Below are 17,949 nucleotides of genomic sequence, written 5' to 3'. Positions count from 1 at the left end.
GGAAGGAAAATAGGACTAATGTTACTAGTTATATCTCAGGGAAATTCTCATTTAGCTTATGTAGCAGAAGCTTGTCTTTTTTGGAGGAAAAGGTTGTGAGTTCTGTTCCCTGTGCTGCAAGTGCAGAATACAGTCACCTGACAATCATGCTGTCTGTGTACATACATTTCCCAGCCTCAAATAGTTTCAGTATTTACATGTTCTGTTTATAGTTTGTGCCCATTTATTCATATTCACATTCTACCCCGAGTCAACATATGGATCTCCTATTAAAAGCAGTGGCAGTTGCACGGAATAAGGGAATGAAGCCCCTTGATAATGGAGCACAGGCTATAAACAGATGGGAAAAACAGTATTTCTGATATAGAAATATTACTAAGTAAATATTGTAACTATCAGAAATGAGAGCAATGGGAATTATATATATATATAATTATACATATACATATAACTCTCGAGCTGTAAATGGCTCTAAGAAATCAAAGAAATTAAGTTTATGAAATCCTTTAAGATTGCTAATTGCTAATTTTATATATTTATATACATATAATTAAAAATTAAAGATATTTATTGATAGCATAACTGAGTTCTTTTTCCAACACTGATAAATGCACACAAATCTGCTTGTTGCCCTATGCTGTATCTGATCATGGTAAAATTAACTTTAATTTTTTTTCTGTAATACTGTAGTTTTCCATCATTCTATATAGCTCTGCTCAGGGGTGAAAGTAACTCCGAAGACTTAGCGGTACAGGGGCCTCCCCCAACCAGCCCTTCCACGCCTCCTGGCACACGTTGCCTGGTGCTCCAGCGGCAATTTAAAAGGGCCCGGGGAAGCTGCTCCCTTTGCCCGGGGGGGCGGGAGCGGGTAAAAGGGGCAGGGATGTTAAAGCACTGCTGTGGCAGCACTTTAAGGAGGTCCTTTGCTGCAGGAGTGCTTTAACGTCCCTGCCCCTTTTGCCTCCCCTGTCAGCTGCCCTGCCGGTAGGGTCTGTACCAGCAGGGCGACTGACAGATGGTGGAAAGGGCAGTGACGTTAAAGAGCTGGTTCTTTGCTGCGGTCCATTGCTGAGGCAGTGCTTTAACGTTGCTGCCCCGTCCCCACCCCTGGTCAGTATAGACCCTATGGCAGGGCCGCCAACAGGGGAGGCAAAAGGGGCAGGGACGTTCAAGTGCTGCCGTGGCAGCACTTTAATGTGGGCTCCGGACTGACTGGTACCGGCTTCTAACCGGTACTTTCATCCCTGGCTCTGCTACATCTCATACATTTCTCTCAGGTTTCTTTGAAATTTGCTACCACTGAAATTTGCCCTGATATTCTTTTTGTTTCAGTCTTCTAGTCTTGCCATCCTATTTTGAGCATCTTTTACTATTGAACATTTTTATGAATCCACTAAGTAGTTTAAACAGTTTTTAATATATTTTGATACATGGTAAATGGTTTCACAAGTAAATAAGTACATTTGATAACACTTTATTAAGTAAAAATACCCCATAGAGAGCAGGCATCAATATATAATAATGGGGGGGGGGAGTTGATTACATTAATATTTACAGGGTAAAGTCTGCAAAAATTATGATCAGGGCAACATAATTATACTACTAACAGTGACTCTCAAATGAGGTGCCAGCTATCCCATTGCAAAAACTGTACCCCCTTTTAAAGAGTTCTTTGCTAATTAAGGGCTCAGTTCTACAACCTTTATTCACAATCAGTAGTATCTTACTGTGTAGCAAGGTACTTCTCATTGTTGAGTAAGGGTGGCAGAACTGGGCTCTAGACATTCTGACTGGCTGAACATTTTCAAATGTTTTATATAATACCTTTATATTAATAGATATACTCAGTTGTATTGTTTTGTTTATAACAGAGATATTGTGAACCTGGCTGTTCAAAAGGCCAGTTCCAGTGTTCCAATGGTCAGTGCATATCAGCAAAATGGAAATGTGATGGTCACGAAGACTGCAAATTTGGGGATGATGAGAAAAATTGTGAACCAGGTAGGTCTATATAAGTGATCTTTAAATTTTCCAGGAAAAAAATAGAAGTATTAAAAAGATATGAAGAACAGAAAAGAAAAAGTGAGTAAACAAATCAAGATGACTGATATCAGAAATGAAAGGCACAGGCTCAGTAATAAATTCATTGGTTTGTTGTATATGTGATCCTTTTTGCAAAGAATTTCTGCAAAACTGATTCAGTTTCACATTACATTTCCTGATATGAAATAGAGAGGTCTTAGGGTCTGATCATCCATCCCAAGGGCTTAGACCAGTGATTCTCAAACTTTTTAACTTTCACCTTTCACATAGCAAGCCTCTGAGTGTGACTGTTATAAGTTAAAAACACGTTTTATATATTTAACACCCTTACAAATGCTGGAGGCAAAGAGGGGCTTGGGGTGGAGGCTGACAGCTTGCGACCCCCCATGTAATAACCTTGTGACCCCCTGAGGGGTCCTGACTCCTAGTTTGAGAAACCCGGGCTTAGACCATGTGTTTTTCATTACCTTTGTGAATGACATGGTATGCTTGAGGACGGGGTGCAGCAAACCACAGTGCTCGGGAACTAAATTGTTACTGCTACTTGTGGCTGGGCATCCACAGAGCAAGCAAACAGAAGGCTTAGAAGAGTAGGGGAAATATTATCCTGTGGTGCATATATGATACTAGGAGCAGAGTTCTAACATTTTTAGTCTGAGCTCTACTACAAGAATTCCTGTGTAAAACTAGGCAAGACATGTAGTCTGCCTTTTACTCAGTTTCCTGTGCTGTAAAATTAATGGTTAACTTCCTAACATAAGGACTGTGGTGTTTAAAGCATAATAAGGTACTCTAAGATATTTAGATGTAAGGGTTATGCATTATTAATAATAATAATATTCATATTCATTATTAAAATTTAGAAGACTTGTTCTATTTACCTGATATTATTCTGCACAGTTGTAAAAAAATACTTGAGCTGTTTTGTTTTTTGTCAAATTATCCTATATCTCTGATGTTTATATTGGAAACAATATACTAGATGCACATAGTTTTTTGTTACTTTCATTGTGTATTTTGGTCCTGATCCTGTACTGTAATTTGCTCATGCTGTCCTTTGTGCCCATTCAGAGTCTGATTGAAGTCACTCAGAATCTGTAGAGCAGTGGTTCCCAAACTAGGGACGTCGCTTGTTCAGGGAAAGCTCCTGGCGGGCTGGGCCGGTTTGTTTACCTGCTGCATCCGCAGGTTCTACCGATTGCGGCTCCCACTGGCTTGGTTCGCCATTCTAGGCCAATGGGAGCTGTGGGAAGGGCAGCCAGCATGTCCCTCAGTTCGCACCGCTTCCCGCAGCCCCCATTGACCGAGAATGGCAAACTGTGTCCACTGGGAGCTGTGACTGGTCAAACCTGCGGACACGGCAGGTAATCAAACCGGCCCAGCCCGCCAGGAGCTTTCCCTGAACAAGCGACGTCCCTAGTTTGGGAACCACTGCTGTAGAGGCACTGGGGTCCATACCCACAGATCTGATGCATAACTGAGCGCCTTAGAATGTGGAGTCTTTGGGATGAGAACCTTGTCATTTTTACAGTATAAATTGCCTGACTCAATTCTGATCCAATATAAATATAAATTATACCCTACTCTTACTACACATTTTCTTTAGATTATTGAGACAGTTTGTATTAAATTTATGGTGTCCTTCACCTCATATCTTGAAAAATCTACTTGCATAAATGCATGTAGTATGAAGTTTTGTTGAGGTAAACAGCAATTTGTGTTATATGCCTCATTTCAGAATATAGCCCCCACATGTACATCAGTCTTGCAAAATTCTGCTTTCCCACAATATTTTTTCCCCAAGATGGTAAAATATCATTAATTGTTGGGTTTTATGTTCTGTGTTGTTTCTTCACTCATTATTAGTCAGCATGGCACAGAGCAAGCAAATAGCTATTGTAGATGGTCATTTACATTTGCGTGAAAATTTTGAAAGAGTAGTGTCATTATTTTTAATAATAGTGGGCCAGCCCTAGGTGGATTTTTGCTTAGAGTGGAAAACATTTTTGGTGCCCACCCCACACAAAATGTGCAAACAAACAAAAAGGCAAGGGGAGGGTTTGCAGTCCCAGAATATGATGATCTGATGCCCCAGAAAGTTGGCTCCCAAAGCATCCATTGTGACCACCCACTTCCCTAAAACAGTGTTGGGATTGAGAGGCCTGAGATCTGAGTTCTGTTGCCCTTGCAGAAAAGATTTGTTTTGTAACATGGGCAAATCATTTAATGTTTCTGTGCTTCAACTTTCCCATCTGTAAAATGGATTATTTTCTTACCTTACAAGAGTAATATGAGGCTTAATTCATTAATTAATAAAATTCCCTTTTTACAGAGGGCCTGCACAAAACCTGTGTGTCACTTATGTCCCAATTAGCTATCAAAATGTATGAGATCCTTAGCTGGAAGATACTATATTAGTGCAAAGGTTTTACTTAATTTTTATTGTTATTGTTATTGTATTTATATGTTATTGTTTCTCTTTGAAAATACACATTTATACTAGAGTGATAGAGGTAGTTATCACTGTGAACATAAGAATGGCCATACTGGGTCAGACCAAAGGTCCATCCAGCCCAGTATCCTGTCTACTGACAGTGGCCAATGTCAGGTGCCCCAGAGGAAGTGAACCTAACAGGTAATGATCAAGTGATCTCTCTCCTGCCATCCATCTCCACCCTCTGACAAACAGAGGCTAGGCACACCATTCCTTACACATCCTGGCTAATAGCCAATAATGGACTTAATCTCCATGAATTTATCTAGTTCTGTTTTAAACCCTGTTATAGTCCTAGCCGTCACAACCTCCTCAGGCAAGAGTTCCACAGGTTGACTGTGCGCTAAATGAAGAAGAACATCCTTTTATGTGTTTTAAATCTACTGCCCATTAATTTAATTTGATGGCCCCTAGTTCTTATATTATGGGAACAAGTAGATAACTTTTCCTTATTCACTTTCTCCACACCACTCATGATTTTATATACCTCTGTCATATCCTCCCTTAGTCTCCACTTTTCCAAGCTGAAATGTCCTTGCCTCTTTAATCTCTCCTCGTATTGGACCCATTCCAAACACCTAATCATTTTAGTTGCCCTTTTCTGAACCTTTTCTAACGCCAGTATATCTTTTTTGAGATGAGGGGATCACATCTGTACGCAGTATTCAAGATGTGGGCATACCATGGATTTATATAAGGGCAATAAGATATCTTCTGTCTTATTCTCTATCCCTTTTTTAATGATTCCTTAACATCCCATTTGCTTTTTTGACTGCCATTGCACACTGCATGGATGTCTTCAGAGAACTATCCATGATGACTCCAAGATCTTTCTCCTAATTAGTTGTAGCTAAATTAGCCCCCATCATATTGTATGTATAATTGGGGTTATTTTTTCCAGTGTGCATGACGTTATATTTATCCACATTAAGTGAGCTGTAGCTCACGAAAGCTTATGCTCTAATAAATTTGTTAGTCTCTAAGGTGCCACAAATACTCCTTTTCTTTTTGCGAATACAGACTAACACGGCTGCTACTCTGAAATTTGCCATTTTGTTGCCCGATCACTTAGTTTTGTGAGATCTTTTTGCAGTTCTTCACAGTTTGCTTTGGTCTTAACTATCTTGAGCTGTTTAGTATCATCTGCAAACTTTGCCACCTCGCTGTTTATCCTTTTCTCCAGATCATTTATGATTAGGTTGAATAGGATTGGTTTTAGGACTGACCCTTGGGGAACACCACTAGTTACCCCTCTCCATTCTGAAAATTTACCATTTATTCCTACCCTTTGTTCCTGTCTTTTAATCAGTCTCAATCTATGAAAGAATCTTCCCTCTTATCCCATGACAACTTAATTTACAAAAGAGTCTTTGGTGAGGGACCTTGTCAAAGGCTTTCTGGAAATCTAAGTACACTATGTTCACTGGATTCCCCTTGTCCAAATTTGTTGATCTCCTCAAAGAACTCTAATAGATTAGTAAGACATGATCTCCCATTACAGAAACTATGTTGACTTTTGCACAAAAATTTATGTTCTTCTATGTGTCTGACAATTTTATTCTTTACTATTGTTTCAACTAATTTGCCCGGTACTGATGTTAGACTTACCGGTCTGTAATTGCCAGGATCACTTTTAGAGCCCTTCTTAAATATTGGTGTTACATTAGCTATCTTCCAGTCATTGGGTACAGTAGCTGATTTACTACAGGTTACAAGCCATAGTTAATAGCTATGCAATTTCACATTTGAGTTCTTTCAGAAGTCTTGGGTGAATGCCATCTGGTCCCGGTGACTTGTTACTGTTAAGTTTCTCAATTAATTCCAAAACCTCCTCTAGTGTCACTTCAATCTGTGACAATTCCTCAGATTTGTCACCTACAAAAGACGGCTCAGGTTTGGGAATCTTCCTAACATGCTCAGCTGTGAAGACTGAAGCAAAGAATTCATTTAGTTTCTCCACGATGACTTTATCATCTTTAAGTGCTCCTTTTGTATCTTGATCGTCCAGGGGCCCCACTGGTTGTTTAGCAGGCTTGCTGCTTCTGATGTACTTAAAAAGCATTTTGATATTACCTTTTGAGGTTTTGGCTAGCTGTTCTTCAAACTCCTTTTTTTTTTTTTTGGTGGTCAAGGTTGCCTAAGAGATTTCCATATTAACATCCTGTGGTCTGTTACTCAGAACTTTCTGAGCATGGAGACAATTAAAAAAAAGTACTTTTGTCATAAAAAATACACGTGCAACTTTTTTAACAGTGCCTTTAAAGTGCACAGCAACTTGTTTTTGTCAAAACAGGTACCATAATTATAGATTATGGAATTTGCACAAGATATTGTCAATTACAACAAAATATGTGTTTATCTAATATGTTTTACCTAATACTAACATTGAAATATGAAATTACTTATGAATTGCTAATGCTAAAATTTATGTTTGTAATTAGCATCTCCAACCTGCTCTTCAAGCGAGTATGTGTGTGCCAGTGGAGGATGTATCTCAGCATCTCTGAGGTGTAATGGAGAATTTGACTGTGCAGATGGCTCTGATGAGGTAACTGGTGCATTTCTTTTGAGCCCCTTATACTATCTGATGTGAGGTCTATGATCAACAGGTTTAGAAACTGAAAATTAATAAAACAAGAATTAATTCCATGAACCCAATGTTTTCACCACCAAATGATAAAGCAAAATATGCAAGCATATAATATCAGAACATCTATATTCCAGGTCTTGACTTGAAATTCAGTAGCAATTTCAATTGCAATGTTAATAGTAAATAAGAAGAACCAGCCAGGGCAATTAAATTCTAACAGCCTTGAAGAATTCTGCTTGGTCTGTCTATAACTGTATTGTTATTGTTAATGAATACTGCAGTACACATCTGTATTTAAACAGATGGATTGTGTAACAGAATGTAAAGAAGATCAGTTTCGATGCAAAAATAAGGCCCACTGTATCCCCATCAGATGGCTATGTGATGGAATCCAGGACTGTGTGGATGGCAGTGATGAAGAAAACTGTGAAAGAGGTGAGACATAGTTCTTGTCCCTAAATGGAAAACTCTTGAATTTCTCCACTTATTTCTATTTAAGCCTATTATAAGTTAGCAGCACCCCAGAGTCATACTAAAGAGAATTAAATGAAGGCTCTGTGATCCCTTCTTACAAAGACATTACAGTTGTTCCTCAAATGGCTGGCTGCAATGTCACAATTCATGCTGCTTAATTCTTTCACTTTGTATAACGTTTTTTTTTTGTTCCATAGGAAAGAAAACAATGTGCCTTCAGTACAAGTATTATCAAAGAAGAAAATTCAGAATGTTAAAAAAGTCTATAGTTTATAGCCAGTTTAGGCAACATTAATAGACAGAGCTGTACATTTTTAAACAAGCTGCAAAATAAAACAAAACAGAAAAATAATAAAGGCCCCAATCTTTCAATTAATTCCATGTGGGTGGACTCCTGCGCCTACACAGAGCCCCATTGGACCACATTTAGGGGCTCTACGGTAGAGGGCCCACCCACAAAGAACAAGTTGGAGTATTGGGACCTAAGTGTTAAACATTTAGGCCCAAATCTGAATGCCTAAAGTCAAGCTTCTAAATACATAATTAGGCACCTAAATAGAAGTGGTCTGATTTTCATAAATGCTGAGCACTGACAAATTCCATTCTAATCTTACTTCTTCAACCTTGCCTTAATAAGTAAAAGCAAACAGCATGTCATTAAAAAGCTTCTTCACACAACTTTCCTCCTGAGGGATAGAAATGAAAAGATAAACCACATGACAGTACTTATGCTCTAATCCTCCACTTAATGACTGCCTCAAGTACCATACACCACAAACTACAACCTTAACTCTGTCACTATAGGGATGCCAGCCTCCAACACCTGACTTTTTTCAGTAAGTGTAACATATAGAGTCTTGTGTGTCACAGCAGAGTAAAGGAAAGCATAATCAAGTCTTAACAAGAAAAACGCATGATGCATTATCTTGTCAACTACTTGTTCCCAATCCTAAAAGTGAAAGCAAAATCCATTGTTCCCAGATGAATGGTGTTGCATTTAGCTGTATAAAATGCATCTTGTTCAAGTGAGCCAAGCTTACCATTTGATCTGACATCTATGTAGAATTGACTTTTCCTTATCATTATTTACCATCATGAATGATGAGCCAACGTGATGAATGTTAATCACCTAACTGGCAGGTACTACAATAATGCCACAATAGAAATGTCATTGGGAACTTCTTTCTTAAGTTTCATAAGAATGAAAGATAAGCCTCAGAGAGTTAAGGGACATCTCACAAGCTTAGAATATGTGGGCTTTGGTGTGGAAGTGTCGAGGAGCCTCAGTCATGGACCATTACCCCACTGTGCTTTATGCTGTACAAACACAGAACAAAGGGAATGGTCTGTGCCTCAAAGAGCTTATATGATCTGGTTGAAGAGAGTAATTTGTGGGAGTAGTAAATATCTTAGAACAAGGTCATAAGTTGCATCGTTGTGTAAGGCCAGAAATAGACCATAGCTGCAGCATGTATATAGTATTTTGATTACAACGCTCTCCTTATTCTACAAACATTAACATTTATTGTGCCAGTGAAGGATAAAGACACTCCCTTGCACAAAAATTTCATTCAGTCTGGGGAAAACAGTAACTTTGAGATACCGTCCCTGAAATGGTAAAGCTACCATTTTGTACCCAAAGCAGTAGTATGGGTATGGCTATATACCTATGCTCAGTGTGTACCAGTGCCCAGATCTGCATATGTGGACACTCAGTGTGGGAATGGGTGCTACACACTCTAGCACACACAAGTAACCATATACACTTGCAAGTGTAACCGTAGCCTAAGAGGTCAAGCTAGCGCCACTGGCATATCATAAAATTCAGCTTGAATCTTAACATATTACAGATAAAAGACCAAAACATATTAAAGAGTCTCACTGTAAAATTATAATATTCTATGCAGTGAAAAACCACTTAGTAGATTCCAAATTCATGAGCAAAGAAGCATCAGACTTTGGCTTGAGTGATGAATTGTTTGAACGACACCCGGATTGTTCTTCAAGTTACCAGAATAGAACAGAGACTAAGGTACAAATACTGTATGGTTGCCTGTAGTAAATAGTGTCCTTGTGAAAGTAGTAACTCCCTGTGGATACTGTCAAAACAAGAGCTCAATAAAATGAAGAAAAAGAAAACTTTGATACAACACTTAACAGACAGTCCATGAAAGAGAATAGGTTTAGACCTCTATGAGCTAAATGGACAAAACTATCTAATTGCAAGAGTATTATTCAAGGTATCACAGAGATTGCCATCTGATTTACCTCTGAAAATTACGTAAATAAGAATAACTCCACTGAAATCAGTTGAGGTACATCATTGTAGGTGAGAAGTAGGTTCTGCATATGTTTCTAATATCACGAGATTGTGTAACTGAAAAAAAAATGAAAGGGTGATTAGTCATTATGGGTTTCCAGGGGAACTAGTTATAAATGGTCCACATTTCACAAAGCAAGATTTCAAAGCTGTTCTAGGAAAATACAGTTTGCAGCACATTACTAACAGCCCATATTATCCCCAAGGCAATGGAAAGGATGAAAGAACAGGCAGGGATTACTTACTCCTTTTTGTCCCTTATAACCTGCAGAACAAATCCCACTTCATCAACTGTTTAGTTCAAACTGACTGATGCTTGTTTAGACCAATATAAGTTACACTTTTCACATTTGAAAACGATTTGCATTCTAGAAGGTCAAATTTAAACAAGTCCAATGTGCAAATGAAAATATAAAAGTGACTTTAAGAGTTCTTTGAAAACCCTCCTAAATATTCAAGCAGATGATGTCAATAAATGCCATATTATGTAAAGAGGAAAAAAACCCTGATTGCTTGTGCAGTGGTCAAGGGAGAAAAACCCTATATGCAATTCATAAAAAATGCAATTTGTAAAGAGAAATTTTCAAACATTTTAGCATATTTTAAAAGAATGGGGAGTTATTGTCAATTAAATAGATACTCAAACAGATAAATAGTGTTGATCCTTAAATTGAAATAGCAGCTAAGCTTATCATTTCACTAGTTACTGCTACCACAAATGAATACAAGAAGCCAGAAGCTGTTCTTAATACTACAGCATCTGTTCCTATTGTAAAAACTTCAAGTGGATGGATTATTAAAAACCTTGAACAAAACAGAAATGACTATTTTACTTAGGTTAGAGAACTGAAAACCTAGTAAACATAGCAAATTATTCTTTTGTTTGTATTCAGTATACATGCCAATCTACCTAATGTTTTTAATTGTTTAAAAACCAAACACCTGTTATTGTTTACTAAATTTCTTGTTAATTTGATAAAGAAAATCAATTCTGTATTGTGATATAATTGATATATGAACAAAATAATTAACAACATATTTAATAATCTAAATGCTGATTGAAGTGTTTTTAATAGAATACAAGTTACACCACTTCAGGAAAGAGTTAGGCCTATTGGAAAGGCCTATTGGAAAAGGAGGAAATACCATAAATACTTAGACTTTTATAATTAAAGTTATATAATATATAAGGTAACTTCTCTCTCTTGTCTCTTAATGGTCCTTTGGAAAATAAAAACCTTTTTTGAGCTGAATTAACAAGCAAACCCAAACCATCCACTCTGTTACTGAAATGACACAAAAGGTGTTTGTTGGGCTGTTACGCTCTATTACTTATGGAATATTGGTCTGTAGCAGAGTGGATTTGGGAGAATGAATGGAGAGCCAAAATTGGAGCATCAGCATCCGTTTAGGACAAACCTGGAGGGGTATGTCCTTGAATAAGCTGGAACCTTTCTTTGTGTTTCTCCTGGTTTGCACTACTTGCACCTTGCAGCCATGTGTCCTAATGTAGTCAAGTCCTTTGCCCTCAGAATTCCTCTGCAATAAAGAAAAGTTGCATAGAAGAAGATTAAAATAAGCTCCTTAATTGAGGATTTTCTAAAAGAAACTGGATAGCCATCCAGTTTAGAACAACAAATCCTGTGTCTTGGCAGAGGCTTAGACTGTCTGACCTTTGCTGTACCTCCTAACTTTATGGTTCTATGATTCTAAGATATTTTAACTATTATAGAGGCTGAATACCTGCAAGGGGAACATGTTACATGGGGTGGCTGTCTCCTGACTCCTATACCTCTTTCCCTGCCTTAGCCCCTCAAAGTCACACAGAACTTGGCTCCATTACAGGAGCCACAACATGAAGAAAGAGCAATGAGTGGCTATGCTATGTTGGGGAAAATATATTGAATGGCCATCTCCCCTTTCTGCATGCCCCTCCCAAGTCTTCCCCCATTGGATTTGGCCCTTTAATGCTCCATGTTTCATTAGCTGATGGAAGCATATGGACAAATGAAAATAGGGTGTATTTGTTTTATTTATACCATGAATTCATAGTTATTTATTTCTTCAAGGGGGAAATATATGTAAAGCCGATGAGTTCCTGTGCAACAATTCACTTTGTAAACTCCATTTTTGGGTGTGTGATGGAGAAGATGACTGTGGAGACAACTCAGATGAAGTCCCTGAAATGTGTGGTATGCCTTTTGTTATTTTAATGCTTTGTATTCATGGCACTGAAGTGAATTAGTGAAGTAGAAAGATGTACAGTTTACAATTCCTCGATTTAGGAATATATAGAACTCGCTTCACTACCTCTTTTCTGTCAAAGACTCTAAATAAGTTATGCTTTTCCTCATTTGATTTTTAAAGGATTGTCTTAAATATGGGTTTACAGACAGTAAGCTTAGAATAAAACAAAATTTACATTAAATTATATTATTCTACAATCCAGTGGAGATTTTAAAATCAGAAATGGCAATAAGCATAGCTATTTTTTTCTCTCAAATGGGGTTTACAATTACTCTGGTACAGCTTTCAGAGTGGTAGCCTTGTTAGTCTGTATCAGCAAAAACAATGAGGAGTCCTTGTGGCACCTTAGAAACTAACAAATTTATTTAGGCATAAGCTTTTGTGGGCTAAAACCCACTTCATCAGATGCATGGAGTGGAACATACAGTAGGTAGGTATAAATACACAGCATATGAAAAGATGGGAGTTGCCTTATCTAGTGGAGGGTCAGTGCTAACGAGCCAATTCAGTTAAGGTGGAAGTGGGCTTAAGTGAATTGGCTCGTGGGCGTTTGGTGAAGAGACTCTATGCCGACAGGAGAGAGCTCTCCCATCAGCATAAAAAACATCCATGGTAAGGGCTGGGTCGGGGTAAGAGCTGTGTGAGCAGCTGTGGAAGACTGGGTCCCTCCACCTGCCCCGGGAGGAGAGCCCAGGAGGATGGGACCACCTGGGGAATAGGAGGGGTGGGGTAGAGGCGTGGCCTTGGGGGGAAGAGGATGTGCCTCGGGGAGGAGGTCAGAAGCCCCTGACCCCCCCCCATCTGGGAAGGTTCCACTGCCCCTGCCCTGATGTATTTATAAATAGTAGTTTTATCCCCTTTCAGCCTTCATTTTTCTCACAAAATCTCTCACTGCAACTTGTTCAATTTTAGAGCAGAGCCCTAAACAATCTGAGTGTTTACTGGAGCTTTCATAAGTGAAACTAGGGTTGTCATGAGCCCGTAGTGCCATCAACTAGATGCCTGCAACTGAACCAGCTCCTCTAAGCAACCTGTGTGGCTTCTACTGAGGGACAGATCAGCAGCACAGCCTGCTCAGCTTCTGCTCTATGAGTGAATAGAGGAAGGGAGGTCCCAACTGCCTCTCAAGATTCAGCAGTGGTCATCGCTATTAGCAGAGAAAAAATAAAACATTGATCCCAGTGAGTGAGTAGAGGGATAGAAATAACAAAAAGATGACAAAGGGAAAAGACAGTATGACATGAAACATGACACAAGCATTGAAAATTGAGAGTGGGGCACATATGAACAAGATAAACCAATTAAAGAGAGATATTGCTTCTGAAAGTGAGAGCATAATAAACCACTAGAAAACAATACATCAAAATGAAGAGGGCAGGAAAGAGAAAAAAATATAGAGATGGAGAGATTATGGGATAAATACATGGAAAAAAGGAATCAAGAGACTTGGGTTATATTCCAAGCTGTGCCAGTGCTTCATGACCTCAGACAAGTCACTCCATCTCTCTGTGCTTTAGTTTTCCTATCTATAAAATGGGAACAATGATACTTACTCCCCTTTGTAAAGTCATTTGAGATCTACGGTGCAAAGAATTGTGAATATGTGTATTATTAACTAATTTATTTAAGATTGTTTATGTTTATATTTTCCTAGCAGATGTCTTTTATCTCTTGTGAGTTTAAGGGTAAGGAAAGGGGTGGATACTCGAATTGGCCAAAGTTTTTGTACTATGAACATTTTCCAGCTTTCTATTGATGACTGTATGTGATTGTTAGCATAAGCATCTGGGCTCTGCTTCAACACTAGATAAGGTTTTGAGCAACTCCAATATCTCCTGCCTCCTTTTTTTAAACAAAAAATCAACTAAATTGATTAACTGCTTAAATCACATCAGGAGGGCATAAAATTATGCAATCATAAAATCATACATATCCAGTGCTCATTTACCACACTGGAAGGAGGCACAACACAGACAGGTAAGCTTTATGAGCAACTGAAGGATGCTTGTGCATAAGTACAAAGTTGCATACTTTGCATAAGTATGTTGTTATTCTATATTAATGGATGCTGTCTGATATTTTCTTTCTACAGTCAAATTTCCATGCCCACCTACAAGACCGTACAGATGTAGAAACAACAGGGTTTGTCTGCGACCTGAACAGATTTGCAACGAGATTGATGACTGTGGTGATAACTCAGATGAAGATCACTGTGGTAGGTGCATTTACCTTTTAAGGCATTCAATTAAAAAAACAATTAAAGGCAAATTTTATTACAAAGATTAAATTGTACTTACAAAAAGCTTAATTGAAAGTTTGTGGGTCATAATTTAATTCTCAAAACAATTAGGCTTGACATCTTTGAAACTCTTTAATGCTTTGTGGTCATTTCAATTTTTATGTGCAAGTAGTCTAAACAATATGAAATGCTAATCTTCTTGTGATTTTTCATTTGTAATTATGTAGATAAGATCCCATATAAAGCAAAACCTTGTAAAAAGGATGAGTTTACTTGTAGTGATAAGAAATGTATACCCATGGAGCTGCAGTGTGATCGGTTTGATGACTGTGGAGATGGTTCAGATGAGCAAGGATGCAAAATAAGTGAGTCTGGTTGATAAGCTGTCTGTTTTTCATTCTTGTAGCAAAAAAGAAGTAACACAATGATCTGGTATTCTTTCATGCAGAACCTATCCAACAAAACAGAGTTTTCATTAACATGAAAAAGTGTAACCTATGTAGTATCCAAACTAATATAGCTGAGACTAACGGTTTAAAGTAGAATATGAAGAAAATTAACAACTTTTCCAAATAATAGTTATTTTGCTTCAGAAAATAACCAACTATCTGACCCTTCAAGAGGTGACTCAATCCATTGTGAGCTGGTTTAGCTGTTTAAATTGATTATATTTCATTTCACACCTATTCTTCTCTATCAAAGTAAATACAAAGGTTTTGTGATATGAAATTCTTGATCTGAAACAAAATCACTGAAACTAAGCTGACAAAAGAAATTCATCCAAACATTGATAATACAGTTTTTCAAGACTTGCTAGAGTTACACAGATATATTTTATTTAAATAAATTCAATGAGCTAATAATTTTCATACACGTACATTTTATTAACATACTTTTATTGTGCAGAAAATATTTTAAATTATAGTACCTTGTGGCAATGGGTTGTTTTCTTAGGATTGTTGCAATATGCTGTTTCCCAAAATCATGTTTTCCAGCTGTTTCCCAAAATCATGCAGCTATAATTAACTCAATATGAGCTAGAATAATTCTAGAATATATGAGAGTGGCTTTCACAGCCTCTCTTCATTTTTCCATTTATGTCCTTGCAACTTGTGGGACATAAAGATTTGGTCAAAGGTTCAGTCAGATAAGCCTAATAATACATTTATTCAGGCTTTTTTCAAACTTCTTTGATATGACAAGCAAGCCAAATGTCTCATATGAACAGGCATTTATATGAAATTCTGGTTCTCTGTGTTAGGAGTATGGATTTTTAGAGTAATCTGAGGCTGGAATCCTTATCCCTTTCTCCACCCTCCAGTTAGCTTCCCTGTAAGGTCTGAGGAGTATGAACCTGGACCTACTCAGATTGTATAACTCTTCCTTTGAGGCTCTGCAGTTCTCTCCCTGAAAATAGTTTCCTGGGTAATGGTCACCTCAGTAAAGAGAATGGGAAAACTTTCCACTGTCCTCCACGTTTGGTCTTGCGTAGTAATAAGTTGGTCCTTCACACTTACCCTTATTTTTCCAAAAGTTCTGTCCCCCTTTTACTTATTCCCTTTCAAGTTTGTCGCAAACCTGTGTAAGGAAAGGAAAAAGACTTTTCTGAGATTTGAGAAAGAAGCTGAATCTATTTTCATTCTCTTCAAGAGTACAGTGAAATCCAGATATATCATAGCCAAATAGATAAAGTTCATTATCCAGGAATTTACAAAGCTACAGAGTTCCCTGTCCACTGAAACTTAGTGCCCACTCCACAATAACCATGTCCATCTCCTTAGCCAGAGACGGGGTGCACCAATGGACAAGCTTTGCAAAGATGCATCTTAGAAATACCAAGAGATACTTAACTAATGTGCTAGTGGATGCTGCAATAATTCTTTTTGAGGTTGTTCTTATGCTGTGTATCCCCATAATAATTAAAAAAAATGAGATATACATAAAGATGTGTTCCACTATTTTATGGTTTTGGTATCATTTTGGCCATAGTGAAATAAAAGTATTTGTTTTACAGTAATCTTAAAATTCCCTTTGTCCTGCAGAAAATGATTGTGGTTTTGTTTTTTAGCAGGAAATTAGTGTTAGAGTTCCCCACAGAATGGGAGGAAGTTTAAGGTTCTTACATGTTAGTTGTATGCATGAACTGTATCATATGTAGTTGAACAAATGCATATAATCAGTAAAATACCCACTGCTAAAATACAAATGGATATTTACTAGAGTTGAGTGATGAAAAATGAATAATTTATCTGACAAACTGAGCTTCTTCTTTTCCATGTGGAATATTTACAGCCAGCTTGCAATTTCCTATATTTGTTTGTTATTCAGAGATGTTTGAGAGGATTTTTGTATGTGTAATTGTGGTTTTTAAATTTTTTTTGGCTTGATCACAAATATAGTTATCTGAAAATATGCCATACTCTATCAATGTTAATTTGTTGGCTAGGGCAGATAAGAAACATGTTATTGTTTCCGTTCCCTAATTGGATGAGAGTTCAGGCACATCATTTGTGGTCAGCCACATGTGAGAATTTAAGAGTCCATTTCCACAAAAACCTTGTGGAATATTTTTAGATATTTTTGCCAATAATAATCGGTTGGTCAAATGTTTGTTGAAATTAAACACAAAAGTATTGTGAGCATGACTGAAATGAATTTAAAATTTTCAAAAACCTTTGTTATATTCAAGCAGCTTTAGTAGTTACAGTCAAATTTGTTTAATTAAATAGAATGTATCATAAAAAATAGGAGAGCAATTCTAACAATTAAGTATTTCACTATTTATAGATATTCCATTTTACCAATTTAAGTCTATTCCCATAGGTCCCACTGAATATACTTGTGAAGCTGATGTGAATCCTTGTGGAGATGATGCATACTGTAATCAAACAAAATCATCAGTTTTCTGCCGGTGTAAGCCTGGATTTCAGAGAAACAGGAGGAATAGGCAATGTGAAGGTACAGTATATTTCCTTTGCAGCTTTCTTTAAAGCTTTCTATTGCAATTCTTCTACATCCCTTTACTAAGCAAATTAAATGATTGCTTTTAGAGTCATAGAGTATAAGGCCAGAAGGCACCACCAGATCATCTAGTCTGACTTCCTGAATATCACAGGCCACCAACACCATGCAGCGCCCACATTAAAACCAGCAACTGAAATTAGGACAAAGTCTTACAGCCCAACTAAACTATTATGTGCCAGAGACAAAGAACAGAAGGGACTGAGATGTACCAGTGCCCATGGCCACACCAATGGCAGAGAAATGATTGTGAAATATACCCAGGTAATCCTGTCAAATGGTCTGCACCCATGCTGCAGAGGAAGGCGAAAAATCTTGAGGAAAATTCCTTCCTGAACCTACAGTTGTTGATCAGTTAGATCCTGAGCATGTGAGCAAGAACTCACCAGCCAAGTATCGAGAGAGAGAATGCTCAGTGCCACCTCAGAGCCTTGGCCTACTCCATCCTGTGTCCCATTTCCAGTTGTGGCCCTCACTGATGCTTCAGAGGAAAGAGATAAAAATAAACAAAATTCCTGACC

General features: G+C 37.7%; 1 protein-coding gene across 1 annotated transcript in view; it reads left to right on the top strand.

Moving 5' to 3' along the window:
* LRP1B (LDL receptor related protein 1B) overlaps positions 1–17,949 on the top strand; it is a 1,336,604-nt gene that overhangs the window by 1,197,580 nt on the left and 121,075 nt on the right. Inside the window, exons 69-75 of the mRNA XM_043505072.1 lie at positions 1,872–2,001; positions 6,979–7,085; positions 7,430–7,562; positions 11,991–12,113; positions 14,261–14,383; positions 14,635–14,772; positions 17,231–17,365. Coding sequence (XP_043361007.1) covers positions 1,872–2,001; positions 6,979–7,085; positions 7,430–7,562; positions 11,991–12,113; positions 14,261–14,383; positions 14,635–14,772; positions 17,231–17,365 — 889 coding nt within the window. The remainder of the gene's footprint in view (positions 1–1,871; positions 2,002–6,978; positions 7,086–7,429; positions 7,563–11,990; positions 12,114–14,260; positions 14,384–14,634; positions 14,773–17,230; positions 17,366–17,949) is intronic.

The sequence above is a fragment of the Dermochelys coriacea genome, chromosome 11, assembly GCF_009764565.3.
Source record: "Dermochelys coriacea isolate rDerCor1 chromosome 11, rDerCor1.pri.v4, whole genome shotgun sequence".
Lineage (NCBI taxonomy): Eukaryota > Metazoa > Chordata > Testudines > Dermochelyidae > Dermochelys > Dermochelys coriacea.
The sequence above is the reverse complement of the archived record's forward strand: the minus strand, read 5'-3'. Positions and strand labels throughout refer to the sequence as shown.